Source organism: Macrotis lagotis, chromosome 7 (assembly GCF_037893015.1).
Source record: "Macrotis lagotis isolate mMagLag1 chromosome 7, bilby.v1.9.chrom.fasta, whole genome shotgun sequence".
Taxonomy (NCBI): domain Eukaryota; kingdom Metazoa; phylum Chordata; class Mammalia; order Peramelemorphia; family Peramelidae; genus Macrotis; species Macrotis lagotis.
This window is the reverse complement of record NC_133664.1, coordinates 85,591,116-85,612,338: the sequence shown is the minus strand read 5'-3', so window position 1 is coordinate 85,612,338 and position 21,223 is coordinate 85,591,116. Positions and strand designations below refer to the sequence as shown.

Here is a 21,223-nt window from a genome sequence, read left to right as displayed (position 1 = left end):
AAATTCATGATCAAATGTACTTAGTGGTACATCTCACTTATTTTAAAATGGAAGACATGGAGTCGATATCATTTCCTTGCCACAAAACATTCTCTGGTGACCTATTATAGTTTAAAGGTGAAATTGGGCTCTCAAACCCATAAAGCACTGTTGGGTTTTTCAAGTTGCATTGTTTTCGTATTGTCAGAGAAAACGTATTGGAATGCAGATACGCAAGAATATGGAACAGAAATCTATTCTCATCTCCCTCCTTTTCAATTTCAAATTTTCATCCAATTCGACGAGATGCAAAGCAAATTAACTATACAAAATAATGAATAGTTCATCAGATTGTTGTCATTCTTTGGAACTAGGTTTCTCTGAGGAGGACTTTGCTTCATGAAGCTTTATTTGGGGATCCTATGTTGATATGTTTCTTTTTCAACGATCACCATTCCTGGGCCCCATTTTTAATCCTCTGCCAACCACACACACAGCATAGCCACTCTTCACCCCCCCCCCCCAGCCAGGATTCCATCAACCATACGCTACTAAAGGATCTCTCCCCAGCACTAGTGGATAGGATTCTTAACTTTTACTGAATCACAGATCCTTCTAACAGTCTTGTGATACCTAGGGATCCGTTTTCACAACATAATTTTTAAACATGTAAAGGAAATGCTATGTTTCCGGTTAGTGAAAATAAAGATTTTTTTCCCCTTCCAAAATCACGAATTCCCTGAAATCCACTTTCAGATTCAGGCTAAGACCTTCTGTCTAAACCCTCTGAAGGACCCTCAAAGATGATTTCACCATCTCTTCCCTGTACCCTTCTCATGCTAAAAGATTCTGTTCCCTACATATCCTCTTTCTCTGGAAAATTTCTCTCAAAAGTCCAATTTTAAAAAATAGTCCTGGTAAATCACGTTTACTTCTTCATTCTTCAGGATCTCCACTTGTGACTATTTGGACTTTTTCCCAATATGTTTCAACCTTTCCCTATCTGCAGCTCAGTCAAAATTTGACTATGCAGTATCCAATTCTCACAAAATGCTTTCCAAGATGAGAACAATATAATCTGACAATTTCTTTGGTGTTATTAGGTGCTTATATCTGTTAACAGCTTAATTTAATTGTCTTTCCAAATGAGATATTCAAAAATGTCTCCATGACCAAGGGACTAAAAATAATGGTGGGAATTGCATGCACCATGAAAGCATAGTAACTGAGATGCTTTGTGGCAGCTAGACTTTTTCAAATCATTGACTCACATCACTTCAATAGTTGAATACCCTTTGCAAAGAGAAGCTATATTACTCACCTATGATTATTAACAATGATGATGATGATGATGACATTGACAACATCACATTTTTTAGCCCTTTGATTTTTCCATTATATAAATTATCTTGCTTGATCTTTACAATAACCCTGTGATGTAGGTACTAAATATTATCTCAATTTTATAAATGAAGAAACTGAGGTTCAGAGAGGTTAAATACTTTGCACAGGGGCACACATCTAATAAATCATTGAAGTAAGGTTTAAAACACAAGTTCAGTACTCATCTCTTTGAAAAGGTACAAATCCTGTACTCACCCTATTTGCTTTCTATGAGACAACTATATATTCCTACCTAAATTTTTTCTTCTTGTTTCCTCTGTAGGTATTCACATTTCTTAGTCTTTTGACTTTTCTAACAGACATAAGGAGGGCCAGTAATATTTTACCCTGCAATCCTGTCTTCCTCTATCCATTTCTTATGGATGTCTTGGATGAAAGTATACTAGGGAATGACAGAAGATGAAGCTATAAGCCCAAGGTGTGTATATATATATATATATAATATATATATATTATATGTATATATATTATATATATATATATATATATATATATATATATGTATATATATATATATATTATATATATATATATATATATTCTTTCACCTCATAGGAACCAGTACCAGTTGGGAAAAAAAGTTTCTAGTTATGTTTCCTAGGCACTAAAATGTATAAATAATTTTCACCTGAGAAGGGATCTTTAAATCACTTTACATTTGAAGTAATAGTCCTACCTACTGATGGCACATTCCAGATTTTTTTATTTATAGGATGCATATAAGTCCAGGGGGCAATACTGAGCCTCATCAGAAAGATTTTTCTTCTTGAATTCAACTAATTGTATAACCCCTGGGCAAACCACAACTCTGTAGGCCTCAGTTTCCTCATTTATAAAATGAGCCCTAGAACAAAATGCCAAAACATTCTAGTATCTTTGCCAAGAAAATTCCAAAAGGGGTCACAAAGAGTTGGACAAAAGTGAAAAACAACTAAGTAAGTAACAACAAGCTTCTAGTAAACCAAAGTCCTTGAGTCCAGTGTGATACATGATTGTTTAGGTTTGGGATTCTTAGTGGAAATCCTTGCCCTTTATTCAGTACTGCTAATCTATACTCATTCTTACATGAACATCCTTAATAAATTTCACTTTATTCTCTAATCATAATACTACACAAGTCACTTCTTGGACTTCTTAATTCAAATCTGTGCATTGATTGGTTTGTCTGTCAGGGCAATACTCTGCTCACCTTCCCTTACAGAAATTTAGGGGTTTGGCAGGAAATGGAAAGAGTTGCTTCAAAGAAAGAATGCTTTGATCATCTCTATTACATTCCCACATTCTAAGCTCAATGATAGAAAATAACTAGAACAATCCAATGCTGATCCAAAAGATATAACAATCCTGTCCCTTTCTACCAGGGCTTCTCAGTCAAAGTCTAACATGAATAGACCAGGAAACCTATTGAAATTAAGTAAACTCTGCTTCTCCATTTTGTTTTCTTTCTGTTGGGTTACCATGGGAATCTGTATTTGTGGGAGAACTTAGAGGATATTTGCTGTACAGAGATATTGGTATTCTCACAGTTAAAAGATAAGTAGAATAAAAGCTAGAGGAAGGGGCAAATCAATGTGAGAGAAATGTTACTACAAAGCTGAATTAGGCTATCCTCATCAACACCTCTTTGTGCCTTATCAGTTGGATTTTGCTTTCCTGATAGTGCCTTGTCTATTTCAAGTTAAGACACTGATTTTCTATGATCTGGCCTCTGTTTAGATCTAAAAGCACTGCCATTTGCCTTTTAAAAAATTAAGCCAGTGGAGGAATCACTTATAGACAAATTAAAATAAATTAAGAATGAAAATAAATGATTACTGAATTACAACTATTATCAATTTTTTCAAAAGACTCAATAAGAATAGGAAATAACAAATGAAAATAGGAGCAGTAACCTAAGTATCTTAATGTCAGCCTAATGTCCAGTTGAATTTTCATCATGAAATAAAAATAATTTTAATTTGAACTCTTAAGGATAAACAGTTAACTTGACAACTAAGGGGCATAATCAGTGACCAGCAAGGGAACTTTCAGTTGTGCCTTTGCCACTGATGCTAAATGGCAATACATTCACATAAATTTCTGGTCTGACAACATGCCCCCAAGTGGTAAAGCAGCAATGAAGAGGAAAAAAAAAACTGGTGCTGAGCAAAAACAGCCCCCATAAAGAATTCTAAACTATGTCCATAAAGTACACTTAGCAAATAGGCTAAGACACAAAGCATTGTCTACAAGAATTCCCCTCAGAGTTGTAGCTCCACATTTTTCTTAGATACTGGCTCAGATCAATAGTCAAAAAATACATGCTTTTAATCATGGCATTGTAATACATCCCAATCACTTTTTCTTTTTGCCTATCACTGTACCTCCCTTTTGGATGACTTTTCTAATAATATTAACCTTTATGGCTCACCAAAGAAGGTGATACAAAAAATTCCTTGTCCAATAGTTCATCGTGGTCTAGGATGGAACTGGGGCTCTCAAGTCATGAGTTTTAAAATTCTTTGTATCAAGTAGCCCTTTGAAATGGTTATCAAGAAAAATAAAAAAAAAGAAATGAAACAACCAAATTCACAAGTCGCAGATTAGTATCCCCTGTCTTAGAGGTCCTGCTAATGAAGAACAAGTGCTGGGAAGGGAAAGTTTCAGATAAAAGTTCATGATGGACCCTATCTATAGACCAATGACCATTAAGCAAGCTTCATCATAAAGTCCCCAGGGGAAGAAATACTTTCTGGCTATAGTACATCTAAAATACATCTTTAATAATAGTGGGGAAAGGTTGTATTCCATCTTCTCTTTGACACATGTTGTTTGACTGTGAGCAAGTCACTTAAATTTTTGTGAGGCTCAGATTTCTAATAGCTAAAAGAAGGTTGGATGAGATGGTCTCTGATGTTCCTTTTGTTCTCTATCCATCCTCCCATGTAGCATGATACCACCAATCCTAGATTTGGAGGTAGATGAATCAAGTTCAAATACAGAATCCTCTAACTGAAAGCCATATTACTTTGAGGAAATCTCATGTCCTTAATTTCCTCACCTAAAAGATTGAACAAGATGACCTCTGAAGTCCATTTCAGCTTTGATTCTATGAGTTACATGATTTCATTTATTTCCAAGCACAATAAATCCTAATTCCTTCCATGATTTAGTCTTTGAATGTAGATTTTGCCCTTTGTATGTTAAGGCATTTGAAAGAGCATCATTTTTACATTATTACTTCCATATCTACCATAACATTTAATTTACCCATAATTCTCTAATCTCCAAGTGCAAGCTGCTCATGCATCTCAACACAGGTAACCCTGTAAACTATGACAAATGAAATTACTTTATATTATTGGCTCATTTATGCTCAGTGTAAAGCCATGATGAAAGCTGGCTTTCACAACTTCTAATTACAAAAACATTGGCTACCTGAATCTTCTCCAGCTGAGCAGATTAGCATAGATCTTATATGCTGACAGCTTTGACCTTCACTCCAGCAAACACTTGTCAAAATGCCAAAAGTAATTACCTGACTGTTTAGGAAGGAGTAATGGGGTGTATCTATCTACCTTTTCTTGTTACTAATCTAAAACATCTATGAAACTGTAGCCATTAGGCATCTGCTGCTCTTTGGCATGCAAAACCTCCCCCTCATTTCTTATTAATGTTCTAATACATATTAGCCATATACACTACCTCAGGCAGACCACTCATCTCTGGGTGAGAATGGATGCTCACTCTCTCCTCTTATTAGATAAAAGGTTTCCTTGTCATGTGATTACTATGATGGCACAAAAGGAGCAAAGAAGGAATAACACAACCTAAGTAAGATATCTCATCAAGAAAGTATTAAATACAAACTTTGAGAAGCACCTTAATTTCTGAAGAGCTCTAAGATTTAAGGAGGATATGGAGTTGGTAGTCTAGACCTGACTGTTTATAAGTATGTCCTTATATTATTCTCAGGTTATCTGCAGAAATAGAGAGGCCAAGGACCTGTCACCCAGCATCAACTAGAACAAAAGATATCACCAATTCTCCAGTGATTCTATCCTATGCTTTGATGCTGATAGATTATTCAGGTCTATGGACCCTGAACTTTGGTGATTCAATACCACCCCCATATGAGACATTTCTTGTACCCTCAAGCTTTAAGCACCTCCCCCTAAAGTTTCCTTGAATGTATTTTCTATACTGACAATGTGACCCCAGGCAAATTATTCAAGCTCTCTGTGATCTGGGCAAGTCTCTAAGAAAAAGTTTCAAAGAAGAGGCTCATTTTTATTAACAGAAGGAGTTTCCTCATCCATGTTCCCCTATATCAAAGCAACTGCAGACATAGTCCCTATCTTATTTGCATGAGTGTTATATTGCCTAACAGTATGTAAGATCCTTGAGGACAGGGACAATTACATTGGTATGTTTATATTCCAAATTCTTTCTTTGGATAGTCACTTGCTTTATATTTTTATTTAATTTAGGCTCTACTATATTATATACAAAGCAATATTTATGGGTTATTTGGAAGCCCAAAATGTCAAAACTTTTTCATGAAAAGGAAGAGGGAAATAGTATGATACAGGATTGGGTATTTTTAAAGTCCTATTTTGAGGGGCAGCTAGGTGACACAGTGGGCAGAGCACTGGCCCTGGAGTCAGGAGTACCTGAGTTCAAATCCAACCTCAGACAATTAATAATTACCTAGCTGTGTGGCCTTGGGCAAGTCACTTAACCCCATTGCCTTGCAAAAGCAAAAAAAAAGTCCTACTTTGGGAGTAAGGAAGTTAGGGGGGTAGAATTCCAGATTTCCCACCAATTAGTTGCTTAAGCTTAAACATCTTATCTTCATTCTCCTTATGTGTAACATACCTGGGTGGTGTTTAGAGTAGGATCTTTGATTTCGCTTTGTTTTGTTTTAGTTTTGGTATGTGTCCTGAACCCCTTGGGCAGTTTGGCAAAGTCCATGAACCACTTTTCAGAAGAACAATTTTAAATGTATAAAAAATAAAATTTATAGTTTTGCCAAACAAATCAACTATACTGAAATGCAGTTACTGTGATTGTATTTTTTTTTATCTTGTGAATATGAGGTTAAGAAACCCTCTTCTTAGGACTCTACTAATGATAATTACATATATCATAAGTTCTAGATTTTCTGATCTAATTATCTGATCTATCTTCCCCCCCCCCCCAAATGCAAGCAAGACTAGTTGTCTTAGAAGTATGTGGGAGGGAATGAATCAAACTATGAATCAAATTTGATTCCTAAATTTCATCTTCAGGATTGAAAAATCCTACTCCTCCCACAAATGATAATAGGCTAGAAGTGGACTCTAAGCTTTTCAGTGGCAAGGGCCACATCTTGTCACATAGGGTAGATGCTACAGACATGTTATTAAATCAAGCAAAAATGGAACATCTCAACCAATCTCTCAGCACGACATGTGTTCAGGCTTCACTGACTCCCGATGCAGAAAAAGGTGGCAAGGGAGTTCACATCATTTGAGGCAAACCCTAAGGTTGAATTTCTCCATACTTCAAAAGTCTGATATTTTAGATTTGTGGTTTTCTTTTTTCCTTTTTTTTTTAAATCAATAAAAGGCTTGAGGAAAAGAAAAGGACAGGATAGGGTACAGTACCTTAAAATGGCATTTTCTTATCAGGAAGTACTTTCTGCTCAGAACCACCCTGATGATTTCAAAGACTTCTGACTTCTCAGTCTGCAGACTGTGCACATTCCTTTTCATGAAGTACAAAGTAGAAGCTGGTTTACTTTTCATGCCCTCCCCTTTCAAAACCTATAATCAATCAGTTCAGTTCAATAAAGAACAAAATGTTCCATCCTTTTCAAAGAAATAATCAACATAGAATTCAGACTAGCCAGATTCAGAATCAAAAAGTAATCAATTTTTTTCCTTTTAAAATTGCCCTTTTAGAGTTTCTCTTCATTTGTCAAGCTCCCCCAGCAACCCCCCCCCCAATATACAGAGTTGTGAAGATTAAATAACCACCCTATCCACTGAGATCAGAATTTCATTCATGCAGGATTCTGCATGAATGCAGAACTATTTTTTTTAGGTTTTTTGCAAGGCAAATGGGGTTAAATGGCTTGCCCAAGGCCACACAGCTACGTAATTATTAAGTGTCTGAGGCCAGGTTTGAACTCAGGTACTCCTGACTCCAGGGCTGGTACTCTATCCACTGAGCCACCTAGCCACCCCTATGACAACTCTTTTACAACCATTCAAATTCTTTAAATAAACTCTTCTCCTCTCCTTTAAGTTGTGAGGAGTTTTCTCTTTGAATTTCTTGTTCAAATGTCCAGAATATCTAATGGATGTTTATATCAGCCAGGGTCAATATTTCATATTTTGCATAAGTGGACAATATCATAACTCAATAGTTTTATCATATTTGTGTATTAGAACTATTTTTTTAAAAAAAAGGCAATATTTAGCCCTCAGGATAACATCATTTATGCATCTTCTAAACACCATGAGGATGAATCCCAGTCAACAGAACTACAAAAACTTTGAGAGGTTCCACCAGTTCTTAACAGCCTTAAGTCATGTGCCTAAAGGCATTGTACAATACTGACATGTGAAGAACTCTGCATGTCTTAAGATCATACGGACAAGTGAACAATTTTTATTGTTTGTATTTTTTAAGCAGTTGTATCCACTATATGAAGTGTTAATTTGAAATGCATATGAGATACTTCCTTCTGTCCAGTTAAGGGAGAGGTAAAAGCAGCCTATGGGAAGCTATCATTATCCCCATAGAGAAGGAAAATGTGAGTCCCAAGGGATTAAAAGCTCTGGGTCCACATGCTGAAAATATTTGAACTCAGATCTCCCTTCAAGTGTAGAATTCTGTCCACCACTTCAGGAATCACTCAGAAATTCCTATGCTAAAGCAAACAAAAGAAAAAGAAACTATTTATCATCAATGACCAAAAGCTCCAGGAAAGGTCTATAACAGTTTCAAGGGAATTCCAATATACAGTAACAGTCATTCTCAGTGGAACAATTTAGAGTTAAAAAAGAACTGGATTCAAAAATTGGTTCTGCCAGTTTTTATCACAGTTAAGTTTCACAGGCAGCTGCATGCTACAGTCAACAGAACTCTGGACCTGAATCAAGAAGACCTGAGTTCAAATTCAGCCTTAGATACTTATTATCTGTGTGATACAGGGTTAGTTACTTAATCTCTGATTGTCTCAGTTTTCTCAATTGTAAAATGGGGATAATAAGAGCCCCTATCTTTCATGATTGTTATCAGATTCAAATGAGATACGCATAAAAGGCCTTAGCATACTGCCCAACACAGAGCAGATTCTATATAAAGACTTGTCCACTTTGGCTTCTCAGATATTTTATACCTTACATTTAACTTCCCCATTAATAAAATGAAGCCATTGAACTAGATGACATCTAAATTTTTATCCTATGATTACAATTGAAAGTTATTCTAAGGGCCCTAAATCACATTTTCAGTGATTTTTAGATATTTTGCATATAAAAAAATTTGGGAAGAGAGCAATTATTACAATAAAATGCAACAGTTTCCTCCTCGTGTCCTTTTACGTACCTTTGAATTAAATAGTCTAAGTTTCAAAGCTGGAAGAAAAAAAGTGAATTATCAGAGTGAAGAAGAGGTCTTAGGGAGGTACTCAGACAGATTTTCCGGACCTATGTAGAAAATCCGAAGTGCATAGAGAATTTTCTAACACATCAAGCTGAGGTTCTCCTCTTAGACAACTAGTGATGGTGCTGGAGAAATTCAAAAGAATTTTAGAGATGGAATCTATTAGTCTATAACCCATATGAATAGATGAAAAATGTCATAAAAAACTGTCTTCCACTTGGGAAGGCCTATTACTTGTGACAAGTTCTGGCACATCTTTGTGAATGAAAGATGAGTGTGACAAGCCAGGGAAGAAAATGGCAATCAACACAGTTGAGTTTATATACCAGAAAATGGCTAGTTGTATTACAGTAAACTCAAAGATAGAGAGAGAAATGCATAATGATGGGCTCTATCATCTGCTGAAGAGTTAGCAAATGAACCCAACAGAGCACCAAATAGATACTAAGTGCTGAACGTTCAAGGCTTGGTATTTAAGTACTATATTCAGGCTGATGTTAGATCAGCAAGCTTTGCAGAAACAAGATTCCTTTAGGATTGGGGTTGGGGAACGAGAGAGGCCCACCAATTGTGCTACAAAAAAAGGAAGTAGAGGAGGGAAGGTGCCTAGTGTCTCACCATATTATGAGTCAATCTTCACAAAAAGCAAACTAAAGCAGATAGTGATTAAGGAATTTGCCCAAGGTCCAATAGCTGGTATGTATCTGAGATTGGATTTGAATTCAGGTCTTCCTGATTCCAGGTTCAGTAGTTTATCTATAAACTATCTAGTTGCTATTATAGATATACTAATATGAAATTTTTGAATATAGGCCATACATTTACAAATATATGTAATACCTAGTATGATATGGGGGGTTGTATATGTTTCTAAGACATGGTCAACTTCATTTGCACAGAAAGAAAGAATTTTAGAGCTGATCAGTAAGCTATTTGTACCTTAAACTAATATTAAAATGAAAAGGAACTCCCATCTATATCTATTTCAGGTCTGTTCAATTTGACTAGATGTCTTGACAGCAAAGATTAAAAGCTATCTCTGGCATTAATACTAAGGGCATATGCAATACAGTAATGCTTCTTTGTGCTATTAAGCAACATCCATTTGTTCTTTAATATTCTTTAATACCTTATGCTCAAACCCAAGGTTATAAATTAGGCAGAATGCCCTGACAAGAATTATCTAGTATAATGATGAGATTCTGTTTCATAATAAAATAGTGCATTTGTCATTCAAGATAAATACTAAATGATATTTGAAGAGAATTTATATGGTATTAAACATATGGTTAGTCTTAGAAGTTTTGTGCCATTTTATAAGAAATTGGTAAAAAAAAATTGCACTTTTAATACCATAGCTAGAATACTAGACTCCTTTCATTATCAATAACAAAAGATATCCCTAGCAAAGGGCCCATTAAGCCCCTTGTGGTGCTACAACTGTAAACATTTCAGGAGGATTTAAGACAGCTTAAACATACGGGAAAAGCATAATCTCAGAAGTAATTTCTATATAAGGGTCTATTAATTTATTAAATAACCCTGTTAACATTTACAGACAATACCACCACATTCCATCTAAAGTGTCTGTACTGTTGATAACCTATACAACAGTTAAGATGAAGCTACCCTACCTCAAGATTTACCTAGTCTTCTGAGGCTGAAAATAACAGTTCTTTCTAGCTTAATTTACTTCCTTACCAACAGAGTGATGAAGTCTGCCTCCCAATGGGATAACCCACCACTTAATGAAAGGCACATTGTTTTCTTTCATGTTGTCAAAAACTGTCCCCAAAGAGATTCTGTACTGGCCTAGGATGATAGTATTCTATCTTTAGAGTTAGAAGATTAAATCCTTTAATTCAACAATCATTTAGGAAAGATCAACTATATGCAGAGTACTGTGCAAGATGCTGGGGGATACAATGATTTGAAACCCCTCCCATCCTTTTTGGGGAACAGAGGGTGGGAGGGGGGAGGACCTGGTACATGCACAGATATGTAAATTTCAGGTGAAAAATGTGCAGAGTAAAGAAAAGGGCCTAGACCAAAGGCTCAGAAAAACTTTGAAGATGGAGAGTTCAGTGGAGGGGCTTAAAGGAAGACTTCATTGAGAAGATGGTATCTGAACTGATCCTTGAAAGAAAATAAAAATTATGAAAGGTGACATTGAGGAAGGATTGTACTCCAGAAATAAAGATCTGGGTGAATCCCAGAGGTAGAGGGTTAAATTTGAGGCTCGGTTAATGGTTAATGTTTGTCAGGAGAATCAAATGAAATAATATTTGTAAAATACTATGCACAGGGCTATATAAATGCTATTGTTAGTAAGATTCCCTGGGACATATAGGGCATGATGGGCAGTCAGGAAAAGAAGTGAGAAAAGATAGACTGTGGCCAGAATCATGGAAGATTTTGTTTTACATTTTGAAGAAAATAGGAAATCACTGAAAGTTTTTAAGTGGGGAAATAAGATGGCCATTCAAAATAAAAGGAGACACTATGATTCAGTAACAGCAAGGTTGAATGAATTAAAAGTTTGAAGAGGAGGGTTCAAATCCTAACTCTGCCCCTTAATTTTTCTTCCCCTCTCTGGACCTCAGGTTTCTCATGGTAAAATTAGGGATAATCTGATTATGCAATAGAAGAGAGGGAGTTGGCCTCAGGGGAAAAAAAAAAACTGTGTTCAACTCTTCTCTCTGAAACATGCTACATTTGAACCTGGGCAAATCACTTGCCCTATCAGTTCCTCAAGTGACTATGAATTATAGATTGCAGAGCAAGGTTCAACAGGATCAGCAGAGGGAGTATTCTCACAGGGTCTTTCCATCAATAAATCTGTAATAGTGAGATCATACTGGGCTAGCTAGGTGACACAGCAGATAGAGCGCTGGGTCTGGTCAGGAGGACTCATCTTCCTCAATTCAAATCTGGCCTTAACTGAATGACCCTGAGCAAGTCACTAACCCTGTTCGTCTCAGTTTCCTTATCTGTAAAATGAAGCAGAAAAGGACACAGCAAACTACTCCAGGATCTACCAAGAAAACTCCAAATGGGGTCACAAAGTGACACAATTAAAAAATAACTGAGCAACACCAACACTAAAATTCAAAGTTAAATTCCATGTACTCTGGTGAATTATCCCTTTTTAAGCAATTGTGAACACATTTCTGAAATCAGCAAAATGCTAACTAGTTCTGTTCCTTGTAAAAGTAACAGCAACAAGATGGGTTATGACTGATGTTGATATCTGTATGATAGATGAAGGAAAAGGAAAGAATGTAGGCCAGTAGTACTTACAACTAAAAAATACAAGCAATCAATGAAGAATTCCTTTCAGGACACAAAGATATTTCAAGAATGGTTTGTTTCCCTCTTAAAAGCTGAAATGCTTTAACATTACATATCACATACCATACCATATTACATGTACCATAACACATGACTCAAAATCTTAGCAGTGAAGATTTTTCTTAGCTAAGAGACTGATGTCTGAAATTCTAACTTGAATAGTAACTATAAAATTATTTGACTAATAATTCTGTGTGAACAAATGAGAGAGAGAAAGAGAATTCTACCTTAGCAACATAAATTTCCTGAATCATCACCTTCTGTCTCAAAAATCACTATGATCAGAGAATGGGAGCTCCTAAGATCACAGAGGGACATCACTAAAAAGCTAAAAATTCAGTGAGTATTAAGATACCTTAGGCTATGTTTTAGCCATTTATAAAGATTCATTTCTGCAACTGATTATATTTGTTAAACAAATCTGACTGTCTAACCTCAAAATATTACTGAGAAAACAAAGCATGGTCTTTCTTAGCCAGGAGCCCAAGAAAAGAACCTTCATTTAATACCACTGCTGTTAAAGGGAATAACTAAGTTAAAAACTAAATAAGTTCATTTGACATATTCAGAAAGCAACAATTTTATGTGATGTCCAAAATTTTATGCTAGACCCAACTATAATGTAATAATCCTAATTATCCAAGTCTTTCAATGGACCTTGGTCATCAAATATTTAGTTATGCACACAATTATGATTTCTACTCATCAAAGCAAAAAGAGGAATAATATATTTGTAAAAATTTCCAACAATGAGGATTGAAACAAAAAAAGCATTTAATTAAAAATTAATCTGATATCCAAATTAACCCCAACACACTATTCCTTAAGAATTCCACTAAGTGTAATATTTCTTTATCTTCAATGAGGAGACACTGACTATTATAACTAAGGCAAACCCAAGTCACATAAGAGAGTAAATAAGACTCCACAATTAAGTAGACCACAACAATCATACAGTGAAACCATTTACTTATGGATACTGACTGTGTTTATCTTAAGTCTTCCAGAACATAGAACATATAATAGATGAATAAAAGATAGCTGCTTTTTCTTCCTGTCTTGTCCAGAACAAATGGCCTCAACATAAGTGCACATTCATTCTTTAACACCAGGGTTACCAAGAATGCCAAATCCTTGCTTTTAAAAAGCTTGTCTTTTTCTCCCTCAGAAAGAACAGTTCTTTGGTCTTTTCTCTTCTATGTGAGGCCATGTTCACATTTCTCTGTTTAATCCAGTCGCTCAGCAAACAATGAAGTCTCAGGCAGTTTTAATTGACTCAGGGATGTTACACTTCAATTTGCCCTCAGTGCCACTAACCCTTCAACTGTCTCCTTCATTAAATGTCAGTCTGCCCAAGGAAAGTATGCCTTTTCTATGCAGCCCCTTTTTTATGGTTCACCATTTTCTCCATTGGCACATGTGTCTATACATGTGTCAAAATGGCCTTACCTGCTGCCTTTGCTGCATCTGCAGTAGTTATGTTTTGGAAATTGGAGCTCACTTTGAAGGTCACTGCGGGTCCCAGCACACTGGAAGAGATCATTAAAAAAACAAAATTTGAGAATTCTAACATAATGTTCCTTTCCTATAAAAATCAAATGAAAACCATAGACATATTAAACGGAAAATGTTGAGGGTCATTGTTAGACCCCCCCCCATTTTGACCTTCCTTGGGTTTTATATTTCATAGGTAGCATTATTCTTTGGTTCCCTCTTCATGTAATTCAACCAATATGCTTTCCTTTACAAAACATATGCTTCAGTGCACATATCTTTAAAAAAATTCAAATAAACCCCAGTAACCCTATAACAACTAACAAATGCTCATGCAAGCAAGATTGAGAAGAAAATTGTCACAGAAACAGATTTCAGCTTTGAAGTTCCGAAGGGACTATGATAAATAATTGGATCCTTAAAAGCAGCAGCAGCAGCAACAACAACAACAACAAAAGAATATTTACTAGAAGGCATTATGACTTCTGCATTGTGTGAAGAAAAAAGACCGGCAGAATGAATGCTAGGCGCGAATAACTAAGTAAGTATGAATTCCCTAAAGAACATGTGGAACACTGATTTCTCTAGGTCATTTTATGCCAGAACCCCATACACTTTAGAAACAAATATAGTAGAATCCTATGTTATCCTAAATCAAAAACAACTAGGGATTCAGGCCAGTCTTTGATGAAAATGAGACCAGGGCTAAAGGACCTGAACCTTCCTTTTTAAAAGGGTTATTTAGCTTCCCTGACAGAAAACATACAGATTCTTAGCTTTATAGATTAACCTGCAATGGAGAAATATGTCCGTAATCAGGTAAAGAACTGAGCAGTCCCATAGAGAAAACCTCTTTCAGGTCAATTCTGGTCTAGTGATGTAGATCATTCACCATTGCCATGCTCTTCTCTCATCATCAACAATTCCCACCAATGGCATCATACACTGTCTTCATTTGGCATATAGCCCTATCAGCAATAATAAGACTTTAGAGAAATAAAGGGCAGTTTCCCAAAAGGGAAAAGATTGTAAAGTCTTTCCTTAGAACATATAAGCTTTATATTGGGTGAAACCTATAGCCTATCAAGTATCATATTTTGCTTCACAATGTAATACCTAGGGACATGGGGGCAAAAAGTGGTAGCTATTCCCTATGCTATTATCCTTAAAGACATAGCATCAAACAATTCATCCACAAACCTTATCAGATGCTGCTTATTTATACAAAGCACCAGGGGAAAACTAAGGGCTTATCCTCACTTTATGTGCATGAACATAGGTTCATTCAAGATAAATGCAGAAAAGAAACATTACAGAAAGGTAATACTAGAGGGAAAGAGCCAGGAACTGAGTAGATTAGGAAAGATATCATTAAAAAAGGTGGTAAATCAGAAATCTTGAAAGAATCCAGGTATGCTAAGAGGTAAGGTAGGAAACCTTTCCAGGTATGGAGAGCAGTCAATGAAAAAAAATACAGGGACAGAAGATAGTCTTTGATGAGAAATAGCAAGGGAGTAGAGTTCAAGAAAACTGGAATGTTTGGAAGGTTGCCTACTGAAATTAAATAAATGTAAATAACCACCTCTAGGGCAGGAGTTAGGATGGGAGAGAAGAAAAAAAGAGGAAAAAAGAAACTTACATGACAATTTTGTTGTATATTGGAGGGAGTAGCATGTTTTACGTAGTAGATTTGAAGTTTCATGCATGACTTTTTCAGTCTATTGTATTATGGAAATGTTTGTTTTATTCCATGAACTAAAAATAAAATAAATTTAAAATACATATATACATGACTGATATGTTCAGATCTACAATTGAGAAAAATCACTTCAGCAGAATTGGGATAAAAGATTTAAAATTCACATGCACCCTAAACTTCTTAGTATAGCCATCTCATTTTAGAAGAGAGGAAACAGAGCTCCCAAAGGGGAAAAATTCACAAAGACAAACTCAAATTCATGGCCAGTTCCTCTGGCTTCATTCCAAATTCACTCAAGCATTCCTAACTTCCCAAAAGAAGGTATTAATGACTTATCATGATAAATTTAACTAAATTCTGTCTAACAGAATTTTCATGGGGGGGGTAATTTCAAACACTTATCCTTTCTACTTGTTTTTTTCTCTTCCTTTTCTTCTTAAGATGGAAAATCTGAAGAATATACTAACAAGTGAATTCAATCCAATTTACCAATTTTTAAAAAGCATTTACTATGTGTATTTTGCTATACTAAGTTGTATGTCAGAGAAAAAAAAACATGACAGCTAAGCTCATGGAGCTTATCATTAAGTAAAGAAAAGAATAAATCTACCCAGATAACCATAATGATAGGAAAGGAAGGGTTCTATGAATTCTAAGAAGAGTATGGAAATGACAAAGGAAAAGGAAAGAAACAGGAAATCCCTAGTATCTCTTGATGAAGTTCAGTACCCCAAAATCCACAGATGCTTTAGTCACCTGCCTTTAAAGGAACAATGTTTTTGAACTATCCCTTCATCAGACCCTACTATATGAGGAGCTCACTGCTAGACAACCATATATCATTATTTTTCCTCAGCACTTTTGTTCTCTGACTTGAAAGATCAACTACTAACAGGAAATGCAAAAACTAATCACATACTTTGAATAATGAAAATTAAAAGAGCAATAATAACAAATCTCCTAAATAATTTAGCAGCTAAATAACATTTCAATTTTCAATTTCATTTAATTCAATAACATTTATTAAGTATCTAATATGTAGGTATTTAGGCACTGTGATAAACATATGGATACAAAAAGAGGCAAAAGAGTAATCTGACCTCAGGGAGTTTAGAATCTAATGGGAGAGAGATACCATATTAAAAAATAGACATGAAACAGGCTTTATTGAAGATAAATAAGAAATATGGGTTTTTTCCATTTAAATAACAGAATCTTAGAGAAAGGAAAAAAATCTCAGCAATTATTTATTCCAACTCCAATCCAAAGCATCCTTCTCTATTGATGAAATTCCAGACAAACCCCAAAATCTCAATTCTATGATTGCTTCTTATAAACACAAAGCTGTAAGGGATCTTTGAGGTCATATGTTCCAACTATCTTTTTCACAAAAAGGAATTTACAAATGAGGAAACTAAGGCCAGACTACAGAAGTTTAGTGACTTGTTTAAGTTTATTCAGTCCACTGAGTATTAATACTGAGTATTACTACCAATAGAAGTGGTATTTGACCTCTGACTCCTAAACTAGTTATCCTTCCATTGCATCATTTGATGCTACTTCTTTAGAACACTCCCATTCATAAAGCTTCAGTCACTAAGTTTATTCCTAAAACTAGATTGGCTCTCTATAATCTCCTCTGACTTTTAACATCCTCTCAATGTAGTTCCATTGTTCCTAAAATGATTTAGTGTAAAAATTCTCTAATACACACTTTGTAGTGTGCTAAGTGGACAGTGGGTCTCTTCATTGTGCCATGAACATATCACACTCCTTTCTGCTTATGTTAAGTTTGCTCATGTTAGTTAATAGCCAGTGACAATAACCACTGATTAAGCACTTTGTAGTTTTGAGGCTTTTGAGGTATTTTTACTAGAATAATAAAGAATAGTAAAAACCTTCTACTGGCATGTTCTACCTTCTCTAATTACTTAAATCCAACTCATCTGCTAGATGACTAGTATTGCCACACAGCCCAAATGACCCCAAAACTTACTGTACTTTGCCTTTAACAAAAAAGTCTGGAAATCATTGAGCTATTCAATTAGTTGTAGTGGTTTTTTCAGGGTTACTTAATTGCATCAAAGACCTTTTTTTTTAAATGTGCAAACTTTTGTACTTTTTGAAGTTTTGTTATCGACTTCTGGTTTTTTTACTTATTAATTTATTTTCCAATTACATGCAAAGATAGTTTTCAACATTCATCCTTTTTTTTAATAAGTTTTTTCCTTGCAAGGCAAATGGGGTTAAGTGGCTTGCCCAAGGCCACACAGCTAGGTAATTATTAAGTGTCAGAGACCAGATTTGAACCTAGGTACTCCTGACTCCAAGGCCAGTGCTTTATCCACTACACCACCTAGCCACCCCAACATTCATCCTTTTGCAAGTTTTTGAATTCTATATTTTCCAATGCCCCTCCTTTCCCACTCCCTTCTCCATGGTGGCAAACATTCTGATATAAGTTACACATGTAAAATCATGTTTAACATATTTCTATATTCATCATACTCACGTATGCTTTTGAAAACACATTTCTTCTCTCCCTACCCTTCCTGTCTTCTCTTTTTTACAAAGATAAAAACAAAATAAGTAGAAATTTATACCATATCATCATTATCACCTCATATCCCTGGATGTTGTCCTCAAAATCTCTTCTTGCCCAGGACTAGAGAGGAATATACTTTCGCATCCTCTTCCAAGCCAAACTCTGTCCTAAAAATGATCTTATTCAATTCATATTATCATTATTTCTTTTAACATTGTTGAATCATTGAATATATGGTTTTACTGATTTTGATTACTTTGCTCTATATTAGTTCATATGAATTCACCTGTTTCCCCCTGATTAAATTATATTCATTTTTCTTAAAGAAAAATAATACTTTATTGCATTCATATTGTCTAATCAATCCCTACTGCTTTCATGGGAGCTTAACTTTCCCAGTTGTTCATGCCCATTTCCAATAAGAACTTTGAATTTATTTTGCATATATTTTATATTTTCTTTTGTGTGAGTTTATATATCACTTAAGGGAATACAAGTTTCTTGAGGTTAGACTCTCATTTCTATAATTATGTTCCCAGGGCCTATCACAGTGCCTGGCACATATTGTCAACATGCAATTAATGCTAACTGATTGCTAGATTGATCAAATTGTTTAGTCCCCATTTGATTTTTCACTTTATTATCATTGTAAGAAAATTCATTTTGATATATCTTGAATATTTCTTTCTTTCTTTGACTTCTTACTATCTGAAGCAGGATATATTGATATTTTAGTCACTTTTCTATTTTAAAAATTCCAAATTGTTTTCCAGAAAGGTAAGACTCTTTCCTGAGGCAGTAGATAGAGTTTGGGTCTGAAGTCAGTAAGATTTATCTTCCCATGTTCAAATCTGGTCTCCGACTCAATTTCCTGGTCAAGCCATTTAATCCTTTGTGCTTCAGTTTCCTCATTTGTAAAATGAGCTGGAGAATGAAATGGCAAACCATTCCAATATCTCTGCCAAGAATACCCCTAATAAGATCATAAAGAATCAGATACAACTGATATGACTAAACAATAAAATATATTCATTTGTAACTCCACCAACAATGTTACAAGGGTATCAGTTTTCCTATAGCTCTTCCGACACTATTTCTTTTCCCCTCCACCTTTTCCAATATGCTGGAAGTGTGGTGAAATCATAAAGAATTTTTTTCAATTTGTATTGCTGTTATGATTTGTAATTTGAAACAATCTTCCACATGTGTTAATTTTTAAGCTTTAAAGATTGACATTTTTCTTTCAATAGTTCTTTGTATCTATATTTTGAAACATTTATCTATTTTGAAAAGGCTCATATATTTGTGCTTATTTCACATACATATATTATCAGACCATTTCCAGAAATAAATGATGCAAAGTTTTTTTTTTCCCTCAATTAAGTGTTTACTTCCTTGTCCTAGCTTCTGGGTATAAAAAAAGCTTCTTTATTTCATGAAATTAAATTTTATGTGTTATATATTTTAATGTTCTCTTACAGATTTTTTTTGCAAAAATACCATCTACTTCCTTTCACTTCTTTTTTAGTGATATGGCCTTTTATATTTAGGTCAAGGATTTGAAAATTATTATAGTATTAGGTTTGAGATGTTGGTTTAAATCTATTTTTTTAAACCGAACTTCATTCTAAAGTTCTCATTAATTCTTGTTCAGAAGGGAGTTTTTTCTCAAGAAGTTTATGTCTTTGGTTTTACTGGGTTATTGAGTTCAGTGGCATCTGATTCTTACCTATCATATCTATTCCCATTAAGTTTTATAGCTCTTATGAAATAGTTTTGATCATTTCTGCTTTATCATAGAATTTAAGGACTGGAAATGCTAACACTCACTTCATACCTACCCCACCCCCCAATTACTTCCCTTGATTATGGACTTTTTGTTCCTTTACATAAATGACTATGGGTTCATCTAGTTCTATAATATATTTTCTTGATTTGATTTGTATAGCAATATATCTGCAAACTTCTTTGGTACTACAGCAATTTTAATTATATTAGTATACTTCCATTTTTACAATAAACATCTTATCAATTAAGTATTCCTTCATTTATATAAAAACAGTTTATAATACCATTTAGCATCTTAGGATATCTTAGAAAACTGACAGATATTTTCTCTATTTCATATTTATTTTGAATTGAAGCTCTCTTGCCGTTATCTCCTACTGGTATTTATTGCAGGTAGATACAAATCATAATGATTATTTTGTGAATTTTATCATGATATTTAACTTATATTTACCTAATTCTTTGCTATTCTTTAACATTTTCTAAGTCATTATGTCATCTACAAATTGGGCTAATTTTGTTTCATATTAGACTATGTTTATATTTTTAGTTTATTTCCTTTTTCTTATTGAAATCATTATTTTTACAGGACTGTAAAGAATAATAATGAGTAAAAGACTACCTCTACTTCACCCCTACATTTATTATGAAATCTTCAAATGTTTCTAAAAAAATGAATTACAACAACAGTAAAAATATTTATGTAACATTTACTATATATTAGGTACTTGGCTAAGATTTTATGATTATTATTTCATTTGATCCTTACAACTCTAGAAGATAGGCACTATGATTATCCTCATTTTACAAATGAAGAAAACTGAAGAAAAAAAAAAGATTTAAATGACTTTCCTGGAGTCAAAAAGCTAGTAATTGTCTCGAGTTCAGATTGGATCTCAGATATTCCTAATGTTAGTTCGAGCACTGTCTACTTTCTCTTCCACCTTTCTAGTGGTAATTCTAGTTTTAGATATTATGCAGTTCAGTGCCACAATGGATAAAATACTGGAACAGAAGTTGGAGGACTCCTCTTCTTGAGTTTAAATCTGGTCATAACCCTGATTGCCTCAGTTTCCTCACTTATAAAATGAGCTGCAGAAGGAAATGGTAAACTACTCCAGCATCTATGCCAAGGAAACCACAAAAGTGGTCACGAAGAATTGGACATGATTTAAAAACAACTAAGCAACAATAGTATATTAAAGCTGGCTCAACTAGGCTTGTATTTCAGGGGAATTTTAGGCTAAAACAAGGTTGATTATTATCAGAGATCTCTTCTACAACCATAAATATAATTATGTGACTTGCTATTTTGCTGTTTTTATTCT

General features: G+C 34.6%; 1 protein-coding gene across 1 annotated transcript in view; it reads right to left on the bottom strand.

Moving 5' to 3' along the window:
- LOC141492675 (receptor-type tyrosine-protein phosphatase N2-like) overlaps window positions 1-21,223 on the bottom strand; it is a 653,431-nt gene that overhangs the window by 298,095 nt on the left and 334,113 nt on the right. The window contains exon 9 of the mRNA XM_074193252.1: window positions 13,819-13,898. Within this exon, the coding sequence (XP_074049353.1) occupies window positions 13,819-13,898 (80 nt within the window). The remainder of the gene's footprint in view (window positions 1-13,818; window positions 13,899-21,223) is intronic.